This window comes from Ochotona curzoniae, unplaced genomic scaffold, assembly GCF_017591425.1.
Source record: "Ochotona curzoniae isolate NIBS_2020 unplaced genomic scaffold, NIBS_Ocur_1.0 contig_3520, whole genome shotgun sequence".
Taxonomy (NCBI): domain Eukaryota; kingdom Metazoa; phylum Chordata; class Mammalia; order Lagomorpha; family Ochotonidae; genus Ochotona; species Ochotona curzoniae.
The window spans coordinates 22063320-22090391 of record NW_024465894.1 but is presented as its reverse complement, the minus strand read 5'-3'; the positions used below and the strand labels follow the sequence as shown (position 1 = coordinate 22090391).

Genomic DNA, 27072 nt, shown 5'->3' with positions numbered 1-27072 from the left:
CCCTAGAAGGCTCGCGCCGCCGCGTCGGCTCCGCGTTCGGTGTCGGTCTCGCTTCGGTGAGGACTTCGCTCCGGCTGAGTCGGCGCCATCCGTCTCGCTCTCCCGCGTTCCTGCTACCGCCGCGGCCAAGATGGTGAGTGGGAAGGAGCCTGAAGCGTGGGCTCAGGCTGCTGGCCGCGGATCTCTGCGGGCCGCCGCGGGGACCGAGCCGCGCCCCGGGCCGGGCTGCAGCGTCCCCGGGCGGAAGAGCGTCTCCGGGCCTCCGCACCCCAGGGCGGCTCCCAGCTGCTGGCCAGGCCGCCGCCCCGGACCGTCGGCTCCGCGGCGTTTCCTGCCTGGCGTCGGGACGACCCAGCAGCGGGGTCGAGCGTATCCCGAGCCCCTCGGTGGAACCGATCGGGGGGAGGGGGGTTCGTGGACAGCCACCCGGTGCTGTCCCCCGAGGCCCGAGATTCCCGCGAAGGTCCTTGTTCAGAGAAGGTCAGAGAGCTCGGGCGCTTCTCGGCCCATCTCCGGAGGGAAAATAAAGGCCTTTATTGCAGCTCCCTGCGAGGCGGAACGAGCGAGAGCTAACGAGCCTGACCCTGGCATGATTAAGAACCGAGTGGCCTTGCAGCCGCTTTGTTTGTCCTATCTGGCGATCAGCTTCCAGCAGCACTCTCTCGTCGTGCTTGTCAAGCTTGGCAGTGTCTCTCTTAACCCTCCCCTGCCCGATCTGGCTATGGATAGTTGGGGAAAACTGCAACAAGACCCACCAACTCTGGATCGGCCACAGTTGAGCATGCGAGGTGCGGGTTTAGCCCGAGGATGCTGAATCCTAGCAATTTCTTCTTCTTTTTAAAGACTTATTTATTTTTATTGAAGAGTTGGATTGACAGAGAGAGAGTTAGAGACAAAGACCTTCTATCTGCTGGTTCACTCCCCAAGTGGCCGCAACGGGCCAGAGATGCCTACCCATCTGAAGCCAGAAGCTTCTTCCAGGGCTCCCAGGCTGGAGACTTTGGGACCATCTACTTTCTCAGGCCACAGGCAGGGAGCTGGGTGGGAAGTGGAACAGCCAGGATACGAACCGGCACCCATATGGGATCCCAGCGGATGCAAGGCGAGGATTTAGCCACTAGCCTCTCAAGCTGGGCCTTAGCAATTTCAACTGATTTGAAAAGGTTGTGAAATGAGATCCGCCCCCCCACCCCCCCATATTCTAGACAGATGGACTTATGGCTGGACTGTCCTTGTTCTCCCCGCTTTAGACTACAGTGGAGTGAGGCTGTGGGCTGGGGCAGTCAGGTACAGCATTTTGTCGTTTTCTCCAGTCTGCACTCACTGTGACCATTTTTGGTCAATGATTTGCAGGCAAAACCCTTAGCCGGCTGAGTGAGGCAGATTGCACTGGGCCTGCCTGTCTGCCTGGGGCAGCTGGGGATGTCTTCCTGAGGTAGTGCAGCTTTTCTGCAGAGTCCCAGTGGCTCCTGAGGACGCCAAGGAGCGTCTTGGGTGTTTTTTTGATGGCAGGAGACAGGTAACAGGGAGTTGATAACTTAGTTTGGAATTCTCTGGTTTACTTCCGCAAGTGACCAAGAAGGTCACGTCTTTTTAACCTCTTCAGTTTTCCAGTGTGTAGGTGCTATAATACTTTTAACTTTATACTAAAATACCTTCACATCGGAGGATTTTCTGGTGAATTTAAGACCATCCACCCTTGGTGAAAGTGTTGGTAAGTGGGCTGGAGCCTGCTCTACTCTCCGGATTTCATGGACTGCTTTGCTTTGCTGACTGCTGCTACATTTTATATTTGTATTTGAAAGTAGAATCAAACATTTAAACTTCAGCTAAATGCCTAAGGGTAAATGCTTGGCTTTGAAAAACTCGGATTCTGTACACGCATACGTTAATGTGAAGAAACAGCTGTTATTTTTGTGGCTTATGTGAAGAAGAGAAAAAAAAAATGAAAGAGGGATTGATTCCAAATAGATTTCCAACTTGTACTCAGAGAGCCTGGTAGGCTGCCTGGTTTGGATGATTGTAAGGAACGTAAGACCGCCCGTTTGTAAAGGTTGTTTTATTGGCCTATGTCTCTCCACTCAGTCCAGCTGACATTTTCTTTTACCTGTTAAAAACAGTTTGGCTTGGCTGGAATTTAGCTTGTAAGAGCTTGATTTCAGATACTAACACTTTAAAACTATTCAGATCTGTTGGCTGGACACTTTGTTCCAAATTGCTTTTTACACACACACACACACACACACACACACACACACACACATGATTAAATTTTAACTGCTGATGTGTTTGTTCTGAATTAACAATCACTTCCTGGTATTCATCAGCTGATCTAGAAGCACTTGGAATAAAGCAGTTGAAGCAACTCAGATCATGCTGGGCACTTTGAGGTATCATAATAGTGCCAACCAAGAGGGATACGTTTGCAGGTGCCATTTGTGTCTGTAGTGGATGTGCCCGTTTGCTTGGAAGCACAGAGATGGTTTTCCTGCCCGTTACTGAGTTCTTAGGGTTAGTTGCTCAGTGCATCTGTTGAGTGTGGATTGGGACATCGCCTCAGGCTTGCCTACCTCCTTTTGTGACCAGGGTATGCCCTTGCAGCAGGCTGGCTGCTACTTCAACTTTGAAGTGCATTCTTGTCCCTGAAAGTGAGATAAGATCTGGTATAATCAACGATTTCCCTAATCAAAACTCTGCAATAACCGAGGAAGTTGGTTCAGGCTGAATTACAGATATATAATACCAAGTGGTGATTTGCAAAAACACTTGTAACAATCCAGTGAAATAGATTGAAATTGTGTTTCTGTGCCTAATATGACTATAAAGAATTAATTGGTATCTACTTAGATGATTCCACATCATCGGACCTTAAAATATTATATAGTTAATGTTGAGACATTTTCAACAGAGACGTATAATACAGGATAACAAATTTCTTTTTAGCAAAAACAAACCAAGCAGCCAGTTGCGTGTTGGCGGTGTTTCTGGTATTTCTGTTAGTAATGCGGTTGGCTATTTGTCTTCCTCATCCTGTCCCCTCCTGTCCCCTCCTGTCCCCTCCTGTCCCCAGAGATAACTGCTGTTGGGACAGAGACAGAATACACTGGCCATGAGGATGCGATTTTCTTTGCTGTTGCAGTTAGGAGAGCCTTCGGTAAGGATAAACATCTCCAAGAAAAAGAGAGGGGATGGGGCAGATCCACCTGGGGCATGGCTGTTATACAGCTGCTACCTACACACCAAGTAGCTACCCGGAGCATAAACCGGCTGGTGCACTTCTTGCTGTGCACTGCCTGCCAGGCGTCCATCTGGGGAAAGGTCAGCTGTCTCCTGACATTGATGTTCATCCTCATTGATATTGTCATACTTTTAGCTATACATAACAGATCAGTTATTAGTCCTTGATAATATATATTGATGTGTTCTAAAAATTCCTGTAAATGTTATGCATCATGTCACTTCTTATGTGGCTTTAAAAAAATATTTATTTGAAAAGCTTACAGCAAGAAAGGGTGAGAGGGTAGGAGGTAAAAAGTGTGAGAGAAGGAGAAAGAGAGAGATTCCACCTGGTGGCTCACTGCCCACATGACCCCAGTGGCTGGACCAGACCAGAGCCTGAAGCTTCATTCAGGTCTCCAGTGTAGGTGGAGTGGCCCAGACACTTGGGCCATTGTCCCCTGTTTTTCCCAGTGTATTAGCAGGGAGCTGTATCTAATGTGGAACAACTGGGATTTGAACCATAGCCCTTGTGGGGATGCCAGATTAACTGGTGGTTTTACTGTCAGTGCCACAATACCAGCTTAACAGTTTTGTTTATTAATCCTGCGGTGTTCGTAGGCATAATGTTTGATTCTAGCGGTAGCTTTAGTTTCATTGCCCTGTTGGTGGACATTTGAACATTTCTAACTTTTTTTTTGTCTACGCTAGTTATTTCTACAGTAGGCAGTTTCCGTGTGGTATTTGATTGTGCGTGTAGGCAGAAGGCCTCCGTGTGAGGGCATGAAGACATGTTTTTGATCTGCTGGTTTGTTCTAGTTTATGTTCCATCATCTTTGGCCCGTTTCTCTATGTCCTCTCACCAGTTAGGACTGTGATACTTAAAACCTTCTGATGACTGTGGCATTGTTTCTGATTATTTTAATTCACATTTTTATGATTAATAGTGAGTTGTCTGTCTTCATATTTAATTGCATCTTACATTTTTATTTGCATGCTACATCTTGTGAACTTCAACTAAACTTGTTTGCGAAGTCATTAAGTAAATTAAACACTACAAGCAATTAACAAGATCATGATTGTCAATGCTAAAACCTCATAGCGAACACTAATGTTCCTCTCTTCTGGCATGTAAGTTCCTTTCCAGCTCCATTAAAACTGCTGAGGGCCAAGTTCAGTGTGCTTAGCTACAGACATGCTGTTTTCAGGCTCCTGGTGGTGGTCGGCTAGAGTGGGCCAGGCAGTACAGATGGTGGTTGACACTTCCTGTGCAGGCTTGCCCCTCTCTATTTTTCCTAGGAAGCTCATCTAGCCAAAATGTGTTAGGAACAGTCAGTACAGGGTCCACAGGGGGACTCTGTGGCTCCTACTTTGTGGTTACTCTCAAATATGCTGGAAACAGACAACATCTCTTAAAATATAGAAGGTGTTAAACAAAAGTTACACAAGATAAGCATGATGTTTTCATTAATAACATTGACTTAAATAAAAATCATAGCAAACTTAGTAATTGATTAACATTGGTAAGCACCAAATGTTTGTGTTACCGTAGCTCTGTAATGTATTTTGTTTCACTAGTAAATACTTTGCATTTATCAGAAGTGGAGGGGGAGGGGTAGGCTGGTGTGGTGGCATAGCTGACTAATCCTCCATTTTTGGCACCGGTTCATGTTCCGTCTGTTCTACTTTCCGTCCAGCTCCCTACTTATGGCCTGAGAAAGCAGTGGAGGTTGGTTCAAATCCTTGAAGCCCAGTACTCACCTGGAAGGCCTGGAAGCTCCTAGCTTCAGATCTGCTCAGCTCCAGGCCATTGTAGTCATTTGGGGAGGGAACCAGTAGATGGAAAATTCTCTCTCTTTTTTTTCTGTCTGCTATTCTCTCTACAAATCTACCTTTTGAATCAAAGCAAATAGATCTTTAAAGAAAAAGGAGGGCAGCTGGGACTTGAAATGGCACTCATAGGAGATGCATGGGTCACAACAAAAGGCATGTTGTTGAGATGCTGCTTTTATTTGTTTGAAAGATAAGAGCTCCCATGCCCAGATTCCCAACAGTCCCTCCCTGAGACTAAAGCTGGGAGCCGAGAGCTCAGTCCCTGTCTCCTAAGTGGGTGATGACGATAGTAACCAACCTCTGCCTGCTGCCGTCACCTGCTGCCTGCCCTAAGAGGGAACCGCAGTCAGGCGGAGGTGGGTCTTAAAACTAGGACAGGATGGGATTGGGCCAGCTAGCACCTGGCCAAATGCCCTCTGTTTTTAAACAGATTAATGTTTTCAAGATATATTTTTATTTTGAAAGTCAGGCTTACAGAGTGAAGGGGGAGACAGTGAGAGTGTATATGTGTACACAGGTTTTCATCGGGTGGTTCGTTCCTGAAGGGTCTGCAGTGGCTGGAGCTGAGCTAGAGCCAGAGCTGCCTCTGGCACTCCCATGTGCTTGTGGGGGCCCAAGCACCTGAGCCTTCCTCTGCTGCTTTCTCAGGCACATTAGCAGGAAGCTGGGTGGGAAGTGGAGCAGCTGGGACAGGAAGCGGCACCCTTAGTAAAATGCTGGTGCCACAGGCAGAGGTTTAGCATACTATGCCATGGCGTCGGCTCAAGCCACGTTTTTTTTAAATTAGGAATTTTACCTCAGTTGAACATGTGAAAAGACTGAGAACATCTTAAAGAAACTTCATGGTGTACTAATCCAGCTAGGGCATCATCTGCCATGTCCATGCTTTTGGATCACATAAAAGAAAGATTATTCTTTTTAGTGCTTTTATGTTACTGTATAGATTATTCTGTTTGTTATCACAGAAAGCAAGGATGCATTTCCTACACTTATTCCTATCCTAGGTCGACTTGGAGAAAATTGCCAGGTTGTACATTTTTAGGGTGTTCTTACTTTTGCATTGTTGGTTGTGTTTTCCTACAGTGTCCAGCAGAAGGGAAAGCCAAGGTGTGCAGAAGCTGGACTCCTGTAGCCAGTTTGACTGTCATCTTTTCTCTTTTTTAAAGATTTATTTATTTTTATTGGAAAGTCATATATATAGAGAGAGGAGGAAAGACAGAGAGAAAGATCTTCTGTCTGATGATTCACTCGTCAAGTGACCACAGTGGCCAGAGCTGGACCTGTGTGAAATCAGGAAGCAGGAGCTTCTTCTGGGTCAGCCAGTTGTGTGCAGGGTCCCAAGGACTTGGGCTGTCTTTTGCAGCTTTCCCAGGCACATAACGGAGTTGGATGGGAAGTGGAGCAGCCGGACTCCTGTAGTGCCAATTCAGGGTGCTGGTGCCCCTGCTTGGCCATAGCGCCAGGCCCTCTAGCAGTCTTTTTTTCTTTTTTTTTTTAGTTTTGTTTAAAAAGGATGAACATAATCTAATATATCAAAAATTTAATCAGAATAAAATTTGAATGATTTTACACTCATTTCATGCAAACAGAAGACTTCATATGTTTCATCCTTAAAATACATTTCAACTTTTATTTTTAAATTACTTGGAAGAAAGAGAAATAATTCCGATCTGATAGTTGCCTCCCCAACAGTGCTGTGCCAGGCAGAAGCCAGGAGCCAGGGGCTGCCTCTCAGCTTCCCACATGGCTGGCAGGTCCTTGGCTCAGCATCCCCTGGCTGACAGGTGCAGCAGTAGAAGACTGCATCAGGAGTGTGGAGCACTGAGACTGTGGCCAGGCCTTTCTGTGTCGGGGGTGGGGGGGGCCCAAGTGGCACACTGCAGTCCCCTCCCTGTGTGTCTAACTTAAAAACTATGCTTATCGGAGAAAAATTGGAAAGTACAAGAAACAGAAGGTAAAAATCTACTTACATTCCCACTGTTAAATCATGGAATTTCTTTAAACTGTTTTACAGAGTTGATACTACACTGTTCCTAAAACTTAAAGCAAGCTCGAATAGTTCCCCAGTGTTGTTAGCCTTGTCTACCAGCAACTCTGTCAGAAGTGTCTCCTGTGGATGTATTAAAATTTAGTTTGTAGGGATTTTGTTTGTTTGTTTGGACTGTCTGGATTTGAGTGTTCACCACAATAAATTCCTGGAAGTGGAATTCCTGGGATATATGATCAGAAGGTTTGGGTTATTTTAAGGTTCTTAGTATAAGTGGCCAAGTCACTTTATGAAGACCTTGGGAACAAATAGAATTGCTTGTGGTGATTAATGAATCTGGAAGATTCATTTCTTGAGTCAGTGAGGGCCATATTATTATGTTATTAACATACAAATTTTATCTTAAAGTTGTTAGGAATTGTGCAAGATTTTTAATTTTGAAAGTGACACAAGACCTTTTAAATGTTTTTGAGAGGTTTAGCCGCAGAGAGTGTAGGGGTGGGGGCAGTCTTTCATCTGTGGTTCTTTAAATGCCAGCAGCAAGCAGGGTTGGGCAGCAGTTCCATCCAGGTCTGCCACTGGGTGGCAGGGACCCAAGGTGGGGCGGTCTGCTGCCTCTGAGAGTGTGTGTTATCGGGAAGCTTATCAGAAGCAGAGGTGGGCTAGAATCTAGGCACTCCAGGAAGGCCTGATGTGCCATAGCACAAGCCCAGTGTGATATGTTGAGAGTAGATGTGAGAGAATAACTCGGAAGTATGTTCATGTTTAAGGAGGAACTAACACTGGGGTAGTGGTGAAAGAGAAGTTGTCAGTTAACCAGCAAGATCAGACTGCTTAAGTAGATGAAGTTTGTTGACATGCCAGCTAATCACCAGAGGACTGGGACTCATTGTTAACCAAGGAGTAGTCTTTCTGCTCTAGTCTGTGATTATTTAATTTGCTTTTTCTTTAGAGGAATAGATTAGGTTGGGAATAGATTAAGTTGGGAATCATTAAAATCATTTGGTACATAAAGAACTCATCCTTAGTATGTGGATTTTGCAAGTTTTCATTAATAATACAGTGTGAAATTATTTATTTCAAGCAAAATCTAGAAGATTTTACTTAAAAAAAAATCTTCGTTTTAATGCCTCCACTCCTCCAAACTATTCATCTGGTTTTGCCCTGGAGTTTTACCTTTACAAGAACATTGTGAAACTGAAATCATACTGTCTTAAGCTGAGTCCGGTTTCTTTTTGTTTAGCGTGAGGCATTTGATGTCAGCATTTGTTGGTTTTTTTTTATTATTAACTTTTATTTTTATTGGAAAGGCAGATTAGAGGGAAGGAGAGACAGAGAGAAAGATCTTCCGTCCGCTGGTTTACTCCCCAAGAGGCTGTGACAGCTGGAGTTAAGTCAATCTGAAGCCAGGAACCAGGAGCTTCTTCTGGGTTTCTGATGTGGATGCAGGGTCCCAAGGCTTTGGGCCATCCTGTACTGCTTTCCCAGGCCACAAGGAGAGAGCTGATGGGAAGTGGAGCAGCCAGAACACGAACTGATACTTATATGGGGTGCTGGTACTTTTAGTTGGGGGATTAGCCAGTTGAGCCATAGGGCCAGCCCTAAGCATCTGCTTTTTTTGTCACAAATATTCCGTTCTCCAATGTGGAGGGCAAATGTATTCTATTTTACTGAAGGATGTGAAATGGAATATCGTAAAGATTTTTTTTCTAATATTGATAAATACTTGAAATGGTCATTCGCTGTACCCTGTATAAAATTACTAGACTTTAACTGCAGAATCAAATGACTAAGTGGTACATTGTAGAGATTTTCAGAAGTGTCAGTGTTTTATGGGATATTGATTTCTTATAGGTCACGTTTGCATATTAAAGTATGCATTAATGTCTGAAATTAAGTGATGCTTGCATATTAGATATTTTAAAATATGAAAGTACGTATCCCCAACTTTTAAACAAATGCTAAGTGTAGAACTTTACTTGATTAGCTACACAATTCTGATAGATGAGAAATTGTATGCATTGGCGTCTTCAACTAACAAATGGCTCTCCAGGGTACTAGACAATTGCAGTCTGTGTTAGTAGATGAATGGATCTTGTAACTTAGAGCTGGTGACAGCAGGACCCAAGTACCAGTCAGCTGCCTTTCTTTGAAGGAATTGTGTGACCAGCTAGAGAGGAGAAGAAGGTCAAGGTGACAAGAGAACTTGGTGCATTCAGAGAGTCACAGTGAGCTGGGTGTGACTGGACCTGAGCACCACCTGTCGGGGTCATGTGGAAGGAGATTGGAGATGGGCATAGGTTCTGACCTGTCCTGCCGGGGCCTTGATTTCCCCCTCAAGGAAACTGGGGATCATTGAAAGAAAACAGTAACAGGAGCAGATCGTTTGCCAGTGTCCTTGCCATTTCCAAGTTGCTCTTCTCCCCTCCTATCTGTCTCCTGTTTTCTGACGGGTGTGTGCAGTGAGGAGGACAAACAGGGAATACTCCATTCACTGTCAGTCTTCTACACTTTCTTATTGTTCCTGCCTCCCAAATGCGATGGCCACTCACTCACAAATTGTATGAGGATTGTCTACAAAGAGATGATGCATGCAGTGCTGGGGAGATGATTCGCTACTTTGGGAGTGAGGCGATGATTTATAGAATGTAGGTCATTGAACACATTGTTTCCCTTAAGTAAGGGTTACTCAAGAATGGTTTTAGTGGAGCTCACTAGCACATTACAAGGAGAATTGCTGTGTAGTCTGCAGGAGTCATTATCTCAAGGGTGCCACACTTTGCTGTAAGCTGAATGAGGATTTTTAAAGTAGGACATTTGTGGCAGATACGCTTTTCACCTTGGCTTTCTGGAGTGATCTGGGGAAGTAAGGCAGGGAGTTTGATGGGAAGTTAGACTAGGTGGTGACTGTGGAAATGAGAGGGTGGGTGTTCCCCTGGGTGCTGCAGCCTTCAGAGCCCGGGACATGGCCCTCTGGCAGGTGGCTGCAACCCTGCGGGAGGCTGGTGTGGCTCAGGGAGCAGCAACTTCAGTTCAGCACTGTCTTGCCCCCTTCCATTGGCCTTGTTACCTTAATCTAGGTACATTTTAGGAAAATGCACACAGCAGTGTCTAGGCCATTTTGAACTTGTCAAGAGATTAGGGATTCATTGTGCATTTGCTTTGCTAATATATGCTGGGGAGGATTTGTTTTTAAATTGTTTTGTTTATTTGAGAAACAGTATCGAGATCTCCCACTTGGGTGGCAGGAACCCAACTGCTTGAGCCGCCACTCCTGCCTCTGGGTCTGCATTGGTGGGAACGTTGGTCAGGTGTCAGAGGTGCTATCAAACTCAGGCAAATTGGTATGGGATGTGAACCAGTTAATTTTTTTTAAGGTTTATTTATTTGATTCCCCCCTCCCTCAGATACAGGAAGAAGAAAAGAAATTGCCTAAAAAAGAGAAATTGTCTAGAAAAGAAGTCTGCAGAAACTGACAAAGAGAGGGGAGGGAGGTCAGGGGATTGTGGGGAGGAATCCGGGGAGTGAAGGAAGTGTGGTTGTCTCCTTGGAATTGTATGGAATGCACGAGATCTGTTCTCTGTATATTAATAAAAATTTTAAAACAGAAAGATTTATTTATTTGATTGGTAGAGTTACAGAGAAGGGAGAGATAAAGAAGGAAATCTTCCTTCGGCTGGTTCACTCCCCAAATGGCCACATGTGCCCCGAGCTGGACTGGTCCGAAGCCAGGAGCTTCTTCTGCGTCTCCCTTGTGGATGCAGAGGCAACCTCCACTGCTTTCCACGTGTGAGAGCAGGGAGCTGGGTGGGAAATGGAACAACCAGGACTTAAGTTGGTGCATTTATGCAGTGTCAGCACCGTGGGTGGGAGCTTTATGGTGAATGTGAGCCACAGTGCTGGCCCTAATCCAATGCGTGTCTTAACTGAAAGGCCAAATGCCCGCCCAGAGTGAAGATTTTAGTACAAGATCTTCTAGTTCACTCTGTAGCCCCGGTTCTCCTTAATGTAGACATTGATTTATGGCCGCAGGTGATGGCTGTTCCTGCTAGGTGGTAGTGTAATTGGATCTACTATGTTAAAAGGACTGTTGCCTTCTCCGTGCTATTGTGTATCTTTGCTGTTTAGCTACTTACTAGTTGTGGTATGAAAGAAGAGGTCAAATTGGGTTTTAGTTCATAATTCTTATCAGAGAACAAACCTCAGTGTTTCAAAAATTAGTTTTGTGTTGATTTCATAGCATTTTAATGCTTTACTAAAAATTGGCCACATTTGGTGACTAGGAAGAAGTGAGAAAGCTCTAACCAGGTAATCAGGTTAATAGTAACATAAAAACATTCCCCACTTAGTGCTAACAATCACCAGGCATTGAATTCAGGTACTTTATGTGTGGTACCTTATCAGACTTGTTGAGGTGGCAGTATCATAATTCAAAGTTTACAGATGATGAAATTGAGGCTTATGGGAGGTTGGGTGACTTGCTTAAGTTGCAAGATTTGAATGAGTATTATTATTCAGCTCTGTGGTATGATTTCTTCCTCTGAAGAAAATGAGCTTGAAGGGAAAATGCTTCAAATTCTATTTACTGGAGAGAAGAAAAATACAGCCCTTTTTTTTAAAAAAAAAAATTCGTTATCTCACTTTCTCAACATATTTATAAGCCATATTCTTAGTTAAGTGTAAAATTGACCTGGAATAGCCCTGTGTGTATGTTACATAAAGCTCCTTTATTGCTATTGTGTAAGCCTTGTGTTTTAATTTCATTACTTCACTTCTTTCCCCATAGCCAGGTTGCTCTTCTGTATGAGACTTCATGACCATTCTTTATTTGTGATTATTTTGATTTTTCCAAAGTAACACTGACAATAGTAGTTTTTAACAACGCTATTTGGATTTCCCTCCTGGTTGCTTCCGTAGCCCCAGCAGTAGTCGACCGTGGTTCTAGGAGACTGGAGTTGAAATCCTTGCTCTTGGAGGGATTGCACTGTCATTCCAGAGTCTAGCCATAGTCCCTGATACTACAGACCATCGGTGAAGCGGAATTCTGTGTCACTTTCCAGGCAGAATACTAAATACAGCCGTTTGTTTACATAAAACATGCTATTTTAGTATTAAGATAATTTATGTGTTGATATTTATACTAAATTATTTAGAATAAAAATATAGTTCTCAATATTAACTAGCAACATCAAACACTTAACAGCCATATGTGGTGGTATCATGTGTTAGTGCAAGGAAGGAACATGAAGTCCTTCTGGGCAGTGGAGGTTTTCCAGAGCAGTGGGACTGAGGACTCAGTACTTGGTGGTCAGGCTTCGGCGGGGGGGTGATGGGGGTGGTGGGGTGAGGGCCTCAGCATTCTGCCTGTTTCCTTTGTGAGCACCTGCTAATCCTCTCCAGAACCCAACTCTGGAGTTTGAGGAGAGGGAGGTGTGCTGCAATGGCTGGAGTCAGGGTAGAGTGCTCCTCATAGGAAATCCATTCCTTCCTCCTTGGGAAGAGGTCCTTGTTTATCTCTCTTCCTTGTCTTAGTGCGTTGATGTTCTTTTCAAAAAAATTCCCTTTTGTACTTTCAGTGGAGTTTTTGCTGGAGAGATACATTTGTTTATTCAGCGCCCCCTCCCCTATCTTAACACAGGACCTGCAAACCTATTATCTTAGTATTTGCATGTAAAATTGTACCCAAAGCAGCTGACATTTTCATTTTGCTATCTCAGCATCATTTGTCAGAGGTATCTAGTTGTAGCCAAAACCTCAACTCTTTTTGTTGCCCATCATTCCATTTTCTGTTGAGTCTTGTGCAAGCAGTGATACAGTTAAAGAATTGTGAGCAGTTTTGAGCCATTTCCCACTTGCAGCTCCTTTGTGAATTTGGATCAAAATAGGTAGGTTGAAAAGGAACCTATGACTCTTTGCTGCTAGTGGTTTATAAATTTGAGATTGTGTTAGTCTGCTGTGTAATATCCTTCAAATATTTCAAATAAAAATAATTATAAAAATTATTAATTTTCTGAAGTGAGGTCACTTTCATTCCTGATTTTTCTGTAATGATAAGTATGGTGGACAATATACTAAGCCAAGACCAGGTGTTCTGCTTGAGTTTAATAGTGTAGACACAGACTCTGTTCATGACACTTTGTTCAGGGTGGACTGAAGGTGCAAGATGTCTGATTTAGTTTTTCAGCTGGTTTCCTTGTTCACAGACATGCAATCACTCTGCAGATGGGATGGAAAGAATTGCTGCTTTGTGTTCTATCTTGAATACAAAGGCTGGCTTGGACACACCGACTGAAGCGGTATACTGGTGTCCTCCCCTCTTGGTTCCAGTTATGCTTTCTGGGAATTTCTTCTCTCTGTGGTCAACTGCACTGTAATAGTATTAAGAGGCTGGTGCTGTGGTGTCCCGTATGGTGCCAGCTCAAGTTCCTGGCAATGTTCTGAACAGTGTGATAAAGTCTTACACATACCAGCTTGCTTCATCCTATGGGGATGCGAATCAGCTGTTTGTCAGACACATCCCTGCTGTATGTACTGCTCACCTGCTAGTGCTATAGTAGCTGTCTGTGTTACCAGATGGGCTGTCACGATGTGTCAGGCCTTGTGTTCCAGGAGCTCTTGCTTTACCTTGGTAGTAGCGGCCCCAAAGTGCAAGAATGATGCTCCTCTGTATTTGAATGTGCCAAAGCTTTGTTTAGTGAAAAGGTGAGACTTCTCCACTGATAACAGAAGGAAAGACAGCAGCATCTAAGATAGCTAAGGGTGTGGTACTAATTATGTCTTCTTGGCAAGGGAAGACCTGCTTAAGATCACCTTAAAAATATTTTTATGGTTGACGTAACTCATTTTATTGAGTTCATATTGATGTACGTATTAATGCATGTAAAGATTTTTAAGAATTTATTTAAAAGGCAGAATTACAGAGAATGGGAGAGACAGATCATATGCTGCTTTGCTCTCCAAATGGCTGTAGCTGCCAGGGCTGGGCCAGGCCACAGCACAAGCCTGGTGTTTTATCTGGGCTTCCCACGTGAATGGTAGAGGGTCCAAGTGTTTGGGCCATCTTTTGGTCTCCCAGGCAGATTAACAGGGAGCTGGATCGGAAGTGCGGTAACTGGAATGTGAATTTGCACCATAACTGAGTTGCCAGCATTGCAGACAGCCGTTTACTCACGGAGCCGACTTGTAAAGGGATAAGGCTAGAAATGATTTATAGCACCATGCTCACCTTTGCTGTATGACATCAGCTGAGTTGAAAGGCCCTGGGGAGTGCAGGCCTCCTGTGTGCCTAGGAAGGGAGGAGTGTGATTCCTCTCAGCCCACTGTCCCTTCTTGGCATCAGGTAGGAGGCGTGAGAACTTGGCCCGGGATAGTGGCAGGAGATGAGCGTCTTGAGTATCTGAGAGAAAGGGTTAACTAGGTGGAGCTCATTGTTAAGGATGTCTTTGAGGCTTCAGCCCTGTGATTACAGAGATTGTGATAGGAAGCAGAAGATTGGTTTGATCACGGGGCAGGCCAGCTGGCTTTTTGGACACGCTGAGGCTCAGGTGCCTTTGAGACTTCCAGCTGGAGCTGTTAAAGACTGGGTGTGAAGTCTGGAAGCTCAGAGAAGCAGGAGGCTGAGAGAGTTGAAAGTTTGTGTTTGGAAGAAGCCTTGGGAGAATGTGTAGTCCTTCCTCTCCACTTATTTTGTCACCCACACATGCTTTCAGCTGAACTGCCGTCGTCTCTGACCCCCGCTGAACCCTCTCAGGCCCCAGAGCCCTTCCCCGAGTCTGTAGGTGACTCTCTTGCAGTGCCCAGCATAGCAATGCTAAAGCCTTTCATGGTGTGTCTTCAGACCCCTGCCTATCCGACTCCTCCTGGCTTATGTTTCCTAGAGAAAATAGATCCTTACAGGCACGGTCTTTGGCAGTTTGTCTTCCAAACTGTCATTTCCCTCTCCATTTACAGGGAAGAAAATCCTCACCTGTGACTGACTCTGCATCTGTGCCCTGGTTCCTGGCAGGCTCTCAGATCTGGCTCTGTTAATTCTCTGTTTAAGAAGCCAAATTGCCTGATTTCAGATCTCACTTGTGTCATTTCCTGTGTGGCCCTGGGCAAATTACTTTTTTTTCTTGTGCCTCAGTTTCCCCATCCGTCAAGTACAAACACTAACAGCTGTTTCATAGAATTACTGTGATTTAGAAATATCTAGCAGTAAGTACTCAGTATTTGTTGATGGGTGTATATGTGCGTGCACGTGTGTGTGTGTGCGCGCGCGCGCGCGTAAAATGATCCCGCTCTCCTCTGGGTCCTCCAGCTCCTCATAGAGCCAGGTCTCCCCCGTCCTGAGGCAGTTTTCAGGAATTCAGCACCTGGCTTCCCTCATGATTAACCATCCTGCTTTTTGTCTTTACCTCGGAAGTTCCTCATGGATGGTTAGACCCTGGGACGTCTGCCCTTCCCCATCTGCTGAAACGCTCCTAGGCAGAGCTGCCATCCGGGTGCTCTCTGTTCACTCTCTTTTTTTCCCTCTTTGTCAAATTCTGAGGTTGTTGTTAGTGAGCTCTCTCCTGGGATGTTCTCCTTCGGTTTCTAGGATGTGTTTTTCTCTCCTTTGCTTCTTTACTTTCAGGAAGTGTCTTCTTGGTCTCCTTGATTAATGGTGCTCTTGCAGGGACATCTGCCCCGTATGTCCTATCTGCCCTGTGTGTGCCATCTGCCCTGTGTGTGCCGTCTGCCCTGCGTGTGCTGTCTGCCCCGCGTGAGCCATCTGCCCCGCATGTGCCGTCTGCCCCATATGTCCCATCTGCCCCGTCTGCCCCGTGTTAGCCTTCCAGGATGCGTGCAGGGTGCAGCCCTGCTGTGGACCCTGCTGCTCACTGACTGGTTGTCTCCACCTGCGGTGCTGCACAACCTTCAGGCTGATGTGTCCTGCTGCAGGAGCCGCACGCAGCTGCTCCTGTGCTGCGTCCCGGGGCTGAGCGTTATCTGGCGCTACACCTTCCTGGTGTGCTCCCGGGTTGGTCTGGCTTGACACGTGCTTGGGTCGGGTCTGCGTTTGGAGCCAGTGCCGAGCTCTCTCCTCAGCACTGCTCTTCCTGCTCTCAGTCCTGTGGCACTGGTTCCCATCTGCAGTGTCCACACAGGCTCTGGGCGCTGGCGTCTCCTGGCCTTCCCCGTCAGGCCTCCACAGGCCTTATTTCCCATGGGAAAAGGCCCAAGCTCCTCCAGACTCAGGCTTTTAAGGTGCCTGTCATGCACAGCCAGGTGTAGCTGCATCGTTCTTGCATAAGACACATTTACTTACTGTCTTCGGTTGCAAGCAAATGTTTAATTAGACGTAACTTTGAAATAAAAATTTATAATGCCGTTGAAATATTTAGATAATCACAATATCCAGATATTGGTTGAATAAGACTTTACATTTTCATTGTCTTAATGGTTTTTAAATTGGTTGTTGGGTCAAATGTGGTTTACAGATAATATTACAGACTAGGACATTGAAGGAATTAGATCAGTTTCTGGTTCATTAACTTTTGTTACTTTGAACATGTAAGTTATCTGTTGCAAAATAAATGTCCTCAACTTGCTTAACATAGATAAGTTGTAAAGATTAGTAGTAACAAGCTCTGTTTTTTTAAAAAGTAGAGTAAGATTGTGTAGTTTTTGAGTTTTCTAATCTTAATTTCCCATATTACTTCATTTATTTACTTGTGGTGTTCGTTTATGAGCTGAAAATGTAGATTGATAGGATTGAAGTAGATTGTGATTCAATATGAATTAGATGGGATTGGGGTATATTATTTTTAGATATTCCTAAAATGAGTCAGATGATTAACAAGCTATTATCCCATTGTTCCATATGTAGGACACTAATTAAACTTCAGTTGAGTAATAAATAGCACTGTTTATGGTAATTTTGAAGTACTGTAATGTTCAAATATTTGCAGAATTGAAAATTTGGGGCTTAATATTAAGTAAGTGCTTAGATTTTACATTATCTCTCTCCTCAATACTTACAGACATTTTTAGGTAACAGCTTTACTGAGGTGCTATTCACATAAAATGAACAGCTTAGGTTCACTGTATTCACAGAGTTGTGTTAATTCCAAAGCGTGTCCATTCCCCTGAAAGAGACCGGCCCCTGCTTGCACTCCTTCCTGGTTCCTGCTCGCGCTCGGCCCTTCCCTGCCTGTGGAGTGGCCTTCCTTGGACGTTGCATGGGAATGCCGTGTGTGATATGTGGCCTCCCCTGCCGTATTTGTTTTCCTTGTTTAAGGTTGCTTTACTTGAAAGGCAGAGTGATGGAATCAGATCTTCCATTCTTCTGGTTCACTCCTGGGTGTCCTCACTGGCCAGGGCTGGAGTCGAGGACGCCCCCTGGTTTCCCACCTGGGCAGCAGGGCCTAGTACTTGGCTGTCTTGTGCTGCCCTCCCAGGCGTGTTATCTTGGAGCCAAGTGAGAAGTGGCACCTGGGACTTGAACCAGCATTGTGGGATACTGGTACTGCAAGAAGCAGCTTCACTTGCTGTGCCTTTCCAGCTCCCTTCTCTGGGTTCTTTTTTCAGTAAAGTTTTTTTTTTTTTTTTTTTTTTTTTTGGTTCTTCTATGTTGTGTATTTATGGCTAAATAATATTCCATTGTATAGATACAGCACATTTTGAAAGTCTGTTGAACACTTGATAGAAATTTAGGGTTTTTTTTTCTATTGGGTTCATTACGACTAATGCTACTGTCAACATTTGTGTACAAGTGTTTGTGGAATTCCTAGGTTATGTATTGACTTGTGTTCAACTTTTTGGGGGGCAGCTGCATTGCTCAGGTGCCTGGGAGCGTCCGGTTCTCCGCAGCTTCAGCAGTGTCTGCCATTGCCCGTCACGCTTCGGTAGCCATCTGCATGGTGTGAAGTAGTCTCTTACTGTGGTTTGGATTTCCATTTCCCTGGTGAACATTTTTTTCTGTGCTTATTGGTCATTTGTTTTTCTTCTCTGGAAAATTGTCTATTGGAGTCTTTTGACCATTTCTAATTGGCTTATTGTCTCCTTTTAAGATTTATTGAGAGGAGGATCTTCTGTCTGCTGGCTCACTCCCCTCTCACCCGCTGCGTCCCAGCACAGGGACTGTTGTGAGGGCTCTGAAGTTGGCAGCACTGCTAAGTGTCCATGCACGCACTCTGAGATGGAATGCACAGCGCCCCATCTTTACTTTCAAATTGTTTGGGTTCTTTATATATTCTGAATCTGATCTACAAATATTTCCTTTTGTTCTGTAAGTTACCTCTTTAGGTGCATTTTTATTTATTGAATTACCTGATGTTAGCTTTGGGTATAATTAATATTCTAACTTGCAAAGTGAAATAGTTGATAAACCAAATTATGGATATAGTAAAGTTAATAGATGACATGTTCCTTTTAAAAGAGAGTAAAGATTAAGAATTGATTTAAGGGCCCAGCACGGTAACCTAGCAGCTAAAGTCCTTGCCTTGCACATGCCGGGATCCCATATGGGCACAGGTTCTAATCCTGGCAGCCCCGCTTCCCATCCAGCTCTCTGCTCATGGCCTGGGAAAGCAGTCGAGGATAGCCCAAAGCCTTGGGACCCTGCACCCTAGTGGAAGACCCGGAAGAGGTTCCAGGCTCCTGGCTTTGGATCGGCACAGCTCTGGCCTTTGCAGCTGCTTGAGGAGTGACTCAATGGATGGAAGATCTTTCTTTATGTCTCTCCTCCTCTCTCTATATATATGACTTTCCAATGAAAATAAATAAATATTTTTAAAAAAATGATTTAAGCCATTTTTCCATCAATGTCTTGGTTAGAGGCCAGTACTCTGTGACACTGTGACCCTGTGTGAGCCTGTGGCCTGATGCAGATTCCTGCTGGAGCATTTGGTCGCGCAGTGGAAGGCGGCTGAGGGCGTGGGCACTGGATCCGTGTGGGAGGCCAGCTCGAGTGCCTGGGTTTGGCCTGGCTGGGGTGATCATTTGGAGAAGGAACTGATGGACGGAATGTTTCTTTCTCCCTCTCTCTGACTTCCTTTCACGTAACTTTGTCAATTAAATTAATATTTAAAAAAAAATCTTATTTAGCTGTTTATCCCAGAGTAGCAAGTATAACATGATAAAACACTTGCTTTACTGGTCAGAATAATCTCAGATTTAGTCATCCTCTGTTAACAGTGGTTAACATTTTCTTATTCTAATCTTAATTTAAAACTTGGAGATTTCTTTCTCTCTCTCTGTAACTCCATATTTCAAATAAATAAACCTTTATTCTACCTCCCCCCAAATGGGGGCTAGCATTGGGCCAGGTGGGTAAAAGTGCTGCATGAGACCTGCATCCCATATGGGTACCAGTTTGAGTCCCAGCTGCTCTACTTCCCATCCAGCTCCCTACTAATGTGCCTGGGAAAGCAGTGGAATAATTGCCCAGGTACTTGGGCCCCCGCACCCATGTGGGAGACCCAGACAGTGCTACTGGGCCAGCCCTGATCATTGTTACCATTTAGTGAATGAAGCAGCGGGTGGAAGATTTCTATTTCTCTATGGTCTCCCCCTACCTTTCAAAGAAATAAAATAGATCCTTGAAAAAGTTGGCCATCTTTTTGGTAGGTGGAATTTTATTGGCAAGTGACTAAGATGTTAGTGCATATTCATCACATAATTTTGAAATATGAGTAGAACAAGATTCTGACCTTCTAATTATTTTTTGAGAGAAAGAAATGCTTTGGAAACGGGGTTTTCCCAGCCTGGTAGCTCTGGGCGCCTGTGTGCCGGCAGAGGCATTGCAGATAGCACTGCTGTTTAGGTTCCTGGAGAGAGAGAGGCTGCTGACGCCACGTCCTCCCGCGCCACCCTCCTCACCATGCTGATAGAGGCCTTAGGTATGTAATCTGTAACCAAGTGTGATGTTTGAAAATAGTGGTTTTTGTCTCGTAATCCCCTTTTCTTAAATGATAGTAAGTATATGAGAAAAATATTAAGTATATGCAGTCTATAACCAAAAGTTAGTGTTTTGTATTTAGTATGATAAAAATTCTAAGCCTTTTCCTCATTTCTTCTCTCATGTAGGCCTCAGGAGTGCAAGTCGCTGATGAAGTCTGTCGCATCTTTTATGACATGAAAGTTCGGAAATGCTCCACACCGGAAGAAATCAAGAAGAGAAAGAAAGCCGTCATTTTCTGTCTCAGTGCAGACAAAAAGTGCATCATTGTGGAAGAAGGCAAGGAGATCTTGGTTGGCGATGTTGGTGTCACCATAACCGACCCCTTCAAGCACTTTGTGGGAATGCTCCCTGAAAAAGATTGTCGCTATGCTTTGTACGATGCCAGCTTTGAAACCAAGGAATCCAGGAAAGAAGAGTTGATGTTCTTTTTGTGGTAAGTGTGATAGGAATGCTGGGCCTTGTGTGAATTCCTTATTTTCAGCTCTTGGAGAACCGGTTCTAGGATCAAATCATTTTTATTCAAGCTACTGCTAGTTGCTTACATGTAGTTTTTGTTTATAAGGTTTCATGTTTAGGGGACACGGGTTGAAAGTGCCTTGGCCTCTGCCTTGTGCCACTTTGGAAGAAGGTACCCCGTTGCCTACCCACTCTGATTTGCTCTGCATTGCTCACTGTACTGTAGGCAGCCATTGGCTGGTGTGTTTACCTTAATTTAAATTAAAATTCAGTTTCATATTTGACTGAACTGCCACATTCCAAATGCCCCGTAATCCCATGTGCCTGGATAGAGGCAGTCTTAGGAATGCAGATGTGACTACTGTCCTCACATTGTTGGGCAGTGTTGCTCTAGGTCAGGGCGGGAAATGTGCAGCCCTGGCCCAAGTACTACCTGGTCCTGCCAAGACATTCAACAGATCTATAGTATGCAGATTTTGAAGTTGATTACAGATAAATTTCTAGGTGGCCCTTGGTGGAAAAAAGACTCCTCCCGACCCCTACTCCAGGTGGTGACAGAGTTGCTGTCAAGTATTGAGGTGGCTTTTTTCTGAAACTAATCATTTGGTCTTTTCATGTAAGTAAATCAGTATTTGAATTTAATTTTTTTTAAAAGATTTATTTTATTTTTACTGGAAAGGCGGATATACAGAGAGGAGAGACAAAGAGGAAGATCTTCCGTCCGATGATTCACTCCCCAAGTGAGCACAACGGCCGATACTATGCCGGTCCGAAGCTAGGAGCCTCTTCCGGGTCTCCCACGTGGGTGCAGGGTCCCAAAGCTTTGGGCCGTCCTCGACTGCCTTCCCGGGCCACAGGCAGGGAGCTGGATGGGAAGTGGGACAGCCGGGATTAGAGCCGGCACCCATATGGGATCCTGGGCATACAGGGCGAGGACCTTAACCACTGTGCCATCGTGCTGGGCCCAGATAGAAATCACATTTGGCTCATCACTGACTGATGAGCTGCTGTATTCCTTCTGGCCCGGTAGCCATGTGGTGAGAACACTCCCAGGGGCAAGGGAAGTGGCCACGCCCTGACTAGAGGAGGGGACATCTGAGCAGGCCAAGGGGGACTGAGCGTCCACCCAGGTGCCATCTGCGACCGAGGCGAGAGGGAAAGGAAGCTTAGAGGAGCATCACGACCCACAGTGCTGAGGCAGGAAGTTAGGGATAGCTCGCCTCCCGTTGAGGCTGGTCTGTAAAGGTAACAGCTGGGCAGATTTGGGTCTGAATGAAGGGTTGGTACACTGCTGCTACAGACAGGGATTGCATGAGAACCTGAGAAAGGAGCCCTGAGTGAATGGGTTACGCCCAGTCCTTCTGGGACGGATAAGTCAGCTAAAGGTGCAGGCATTTAAATTGTTGACTGTTTCCTTCATTTACAATTTTTCTGGTTTTTATGAAGTTGTTATTGTGAAAAATTAAGACATTTTTACTGAACCTTGGAAAATAAAAGGAGAGAGGAAATTCAATATTAAGGCAGTGGTTTACTTTGCATTATTCATTTCAGGAAGAAGAAGGCCTTATTAAGGCATTTTCTCTAAGAAGCTGGGTCCTGAGAGTGGCTCTTAACATATTTTAGCCATCTGGGTAGATAAAATCAGCACAGTTTTGCTTGTCCACGTCCCTGACCTATTTGACTAAGGAGAGAACCCACTTACCTTGGCATCTCAAACATCTGCTGGCCCTGGGTGCTTGTGGCTTGGCCCCTCTCCCTGCAGGTGGGTCTGGAGCAGAGAGCATGGGTGCCGCAGGCTGCCCTGTACCTAGGGTGGGGGCCAGTGAGAGCCTGTCCCAGTGCTGACTGCACGAGTGTCCCTGGGCCGCAGCAGCTATGTGGAATCGTCCCTTGCCTTTGCTCACTCCATCCGGGAGCGTGGTGTGCAGCCGGGCCTGAGGCCAGCTGCTTGTCACCCAGCAGAAAGCACTATAACTTCAGAACTGACAGCTTATTAGTAACATTGCCAGATGTGGCTGCTGCCGGATTGCCCTTTAGCCAAGAATCATGGGGCTATATGCGTGGATTTAGTGTTTGCCAGAACATGGTTGGTTTGATTCTTAATTTGATCGGAAAACCAGTCCTTTTGTGGCTGCTGTTGGAACAGGTAGGAATGGGGGACTTGGGTGGGTTAGGAAGGGACCTCATTTGCAGTTTTTTATTCTTTAGTAAACAGTTGGAAGCAAAAACTGCTACAATATAAGCATTTCTTAATTGTTTATGGCAGATATAGTTTATTCTCTATTTCATTTATGTTCTAGAACTATCTCCTAACTAGAAAAGCTTGTAGAACTTGGGTGTTTGTAGTTGTTAGACTGGACACAGCTAATGAGAATCCCTGGGGATTCTCAACTCAGGGTTGGCTGCGCTACTCTGTTTTTTTTGGTTTTTGTTTTTTTAAGGATTTAACAGATTTAAGATTTTGAAGAGACAGTGAGATCTTCCATCTGCTGGCTCACTCCCCAGATGGTGAGAGCTGAGCTGATCAAAGCCAGGAGCATCTCCAGGGCTCCCACATGGCTTCAGGGATCCCAGGGCTTTGGGCCGTCCTCCCTGCTTTCCCTGGATAGGAAGCAGAGCAGCCAGAAGTCAGACAGATGCCTGCGTGAGATGCCATTGCTGCATACAGAGAATTACCATGTTATGCCACCGCACTGGCCCTGTTACTCTGATTTCTAGTCAGTAGTTTTCTTTTTTCACCAGGGCTGTCTGCCTTTTTCTTTCTTTCTTTTTTTTTTTTTTTTTTGTAATATTTATTTATTTTTGTTGGAAAGTCAGATATACAGAGAGGAGGAGACATATAGAGGAAGATCTTTCATCTGATGATTCACTCCCCAAGTGACCTCAATGGCTGGAGCTGTGCCAGTCTGAAGCCAGGAGCCTGGAACTTCTTCCAGATCTCCCCATGGGTGTAGGGTCCCAAGGCTTTGGGCCATCCTCGACTGCTTTCCCAGGCCACAAGCAGGGAGCTGGATGGGATTAGAATCAGTGCCCATATGGGATCCCAGTGTGTGCAAAACAAGGACTTTAGCCATGAGGCTATCACGCTGGGCCCCAAAGATGTATTGGTGGGGCCGGCCCAACAATAACTAGGATCAACTAGTTAATCCTCTGTCTGTAGGTACTGACATCACATGGGGGCACTGGTCTATGTCCCAGTTGCTCTGCTTCTGATCCAGCTCCTTGCTTATGATCTGGGAAAGCAGTGGAGGATGGCCCGTGGTCAGCCTTGGGACCCTGCACCCGCATAGGAGACTGGGGAGAGGTTCCTGGTTGCTGCTGCAGGTTGGTTCAGCTCTGGCCATTGTGACCCTTTGAGAAGTAAACCAGCATATTAAAGACTTTTCTGTCTCCGTAAGTCTTTCTTTCCAATACAAATAAATTAATCTTAATTAATGTGTATAGCTTGTTTGTTTTTGAAAGGCCAATCTAATAAGAGGGGGAGGGAAAGATTGACCTTCCATCTGCTGGTTCACTCACCAAACAGCATTAACGGCTGGAGCTGGGCTGGGCTGAAGCCTGGAGCCAAGCGCTCAGCCTCCCATGTGGGTGTAGAGGCCTGAGCACTTGGGCCGTTTTCCTCTGCCTGCCCAGGCGCATTAGCAGGGAGCTGGATTGGAAGTGCAGTATCCAGGACTTGAATTGGCTCCCATGTGGAGGGCTGGTATTTCAGGGCATCGGTGTGCTGTGCCACAGTGCTAGCCCCTCTGCCTTGTCTCTGCTGTCACCTGGAGTAGTTTTGCATAGGCCCACCTATGACGTGACACTGTGAGAACAGGTCTCAGGAAATTCCAAGACCACCCCCTCCTGAGACCAGCCGTTTGACAAGCGGTAGGCTGTGACTTTTCTGAACTAGCTTTTTTTTTTTTTTTAACTTCTGGCATCTTTCTATCCAGGGCACCAGAGCTAGCACCTCTGAAAAGCAAAATGATCTATGCAAGCTCCAAGGATGCGATCAAAAAGAAATTCCAAGGTATGTTCTAGATTGGCCATGGTGAGTTCCGGGACCAGAGGAGGGGGCCCGAGGGCTGCTGAGGTCCCATACCTGCTTTTCGTTGGAGCCCTTCCCTGCACCTTCACTATTGAACGGTGTGATTGTAGGTAATTGATTCACCTCATTCCCTGGGAGAGTGCTCTCTGCCTGAGCTGGCAGCTCAGTGTGACTTGTCATTTGGGCGCTGGGATCCCGGTGAGTCCCTTGCAGGTTACAGCCAGGAGGCCGTGTTGGGGTGACGGGAAGTGCATGGAGCTGTCACCCAAGGCCTGTGGCTGGGGCTGAGCTTGTCATCTAACTGCTGTGTGAGCTTGTCAAAAGGGCTTCACCCTGGCAGGCTGGGAGGCCTGGTCTGCATCAGGTGAGCAAGCTTCCCTGCTGAGCCCGGCTCACCCAGTGCTGCTGGCTTGGTTTGTTTACCTGTGACTGGTGGTTGTGCTTTTCTAGCAGAACAGGTTTGCCCTGGCTTGTTTGACTTCAGAAAACAAAATTCTTGCTACCTTGTCCAAGTCCTGCTGCTGCATAGTTGAGTGCTGTGTCAGGCTCCCTCGTGCATTGGCTGGATGTTGGAGTACCCCTGGAAGTGTGCTCTTTTAACTGGTGTTGATGGCTCCCTAACAGCCATTCCTCAGATGAACGCGCACTGCCTTTCCTTGGGGGACTTGCTGTGGTGCCTTGCAGGGGTGCGCGGGGTTGACCGGCTGTGCTGGTCAGGTGGGCCTGAGACCTGGGCCTGCCTGTGTAGTGCAGCCCCTCCTTCCCAGAGCGAGCAGGCTGCAGCACAGTTGCAATGTTCCTGGTGACAGGGTTCTTTTTCAAGAAACAATTTACTGTAAGGCAGAGCGAGACTGGCAGGAGTACTCTGTGCTATTCTGTTCCCAGATGCCCACACCAGGACCAGGCTGCAGCCTAGAGTCAGGAGCTCCATCTGGCCCTCTCCTCCAGTGCCTTTCCAGGCACATTAGTGGGCAGCTGGATCCAGAAGCCCAGTAGCCTGGACCAACCATGCACACACACATGTAGGAGGCCTGTGTTGTGAGTGGCGGGTTAATGCTACAGAACAGTTTTCCAGTTAAGTTATTCTAATTATTGCATACTGTGGTTCTTAAATAGCTACCCTTATTACAACTGGGTTTTATCTTGCAGAAACAGATAAGCTGCTGCCATAATTCTAATTAGGATTGTTGTTTCTCCTCCCTAGGGATAAAGCATGAATGTCAAGCGAATGGGCCGGAAGACCTCAATCGGGCTTGCATTGCAGAGAAGCTGGGTGGATCCTTAATTGTAGCTTTTGAAGGATGCCCCGTGTAGCTCATCATTCAGTGCCACAAATTGAAAGCTTCCATGTGTAATGTTATCTTCTTACTATATAAGTAAAGCAAATATATGTAGGCCAGGGTCTTGCTGAGAGGGAGCTGTCTTGTAACCTTTTAGAGTAAACGAAATATTCTATAAATGTGCAATCATGGCCCTAAATAAATCTAGATCTGCAGTTCTATTGGTGTGAAATTAAATTCTTACTGGCCTCTGTTTTGATGAGTTGCCTTATAAAGATTTTTGTTGAGCTCAGGAGTTTTAATAATGCAGTTCACAAAACCAGGCAAGGCCATGTGAAGAGAATTGCTACGTCTTTGTTGGCCTCAGCAGTCACTTTGTTTCTTTGCCTAGTGAATTGGTTATAATCTGGTTATAATTTTGGTCCAGATTCCTTATTCCTGCTGAAACTAAACAGAATCACAGAATATAATTCTTCTCATGACATGTAACAATACTAATGTACTAACAGAACACTAAGATGAAGTTGGGCAGTCTTTTGATCCTACTCAGTGTGTGAGGAAGACTGACTCAAAATCATGTCCACTTGTGACTCACGCTGATCTTGCACATTTCAGGCCTGCTGATGGCAGCAGCTCCTGCACCTGTGGCGGGCTTACTGCTGGCATGGCGGGAGACTGCGTGGAGAGTGACCTTGTATCCTGGAAGTGTGGTGTGTCCTCAGGAGAACCTGCGGTGTCTTGTAACACCTAGTTACAATACAAATTAGGGCCCCACTGTAATCTGCTTTATTAATGGAATGATAAAATGATATCTTGATGAGTTAGGACACTTGTGATTCTTTTGAATTGCGTCTCCTTCAGAGCATTGCTGCTTCTGGTGTGGTACAGTGTGGAAGAACATGGCGTGTGTGTTTGCTTGGGCCTGGGAGCAGGGACTGTGGGTGACACTTGAGGTTTTTGTCATTGAGTATCACAGCATAAAACACTTTGAACAATGTAGAGATGCACAGTCAAAAGTAGCAGTTACTGGCATTATGTAATAAAGGAAGCATTTATAACTTCTCTCTGTGTGATTCATGTGGGAATTTGCCTTCCATGTGGGTTGTATCCTTGAGGCAGAGTATTTACAATGAGTGCATAAGGTCATAGCTCCTCTCTGATTGATAAGTTGGTGTGAAAGTCGGGAAGCTTTTTTAAAATTCCAAGTATTTCTCCAAGTCCCAGGCTTTGGGGAGGCAAGATGTTAAAAGTACTTTTTGGGGGGTCAGTGCATGGCTCAGCTGGCTAATCCTCTACCTCCAAGTGCCAGGTTCCCATATAGGTGCTAGTTTGTGTCCAGCTGCTC

At 45.5% G+C, this 27072-nt stretch overlaps 1 protein-coding gene across 1 annotated transcript; it reads left to right on the top strand.

Annotated features, from left to right (window-relative positions):
- On the top strand, positions 1-26789 carry DSTN (destrin, actin depolymerizing factor). Its single transcript, XM_040981813.1, has 4 exons — positions 1-133; positions 20087-20394; positions 24353-24429; positions 25652-26789. Exons 1-4 carry the CDS (start codon positions 131-133, stop codon positions 25759-25761), a joined length of 498 nt encoding a protein of 165 aa, XP_040837747.1. The 5' UTR covers positions 1-130; the 3' UTR covers positions 25762-26789.
- The last annotated feature ends 283 nt before the right edge of the window (positions 26790-27072 follow it).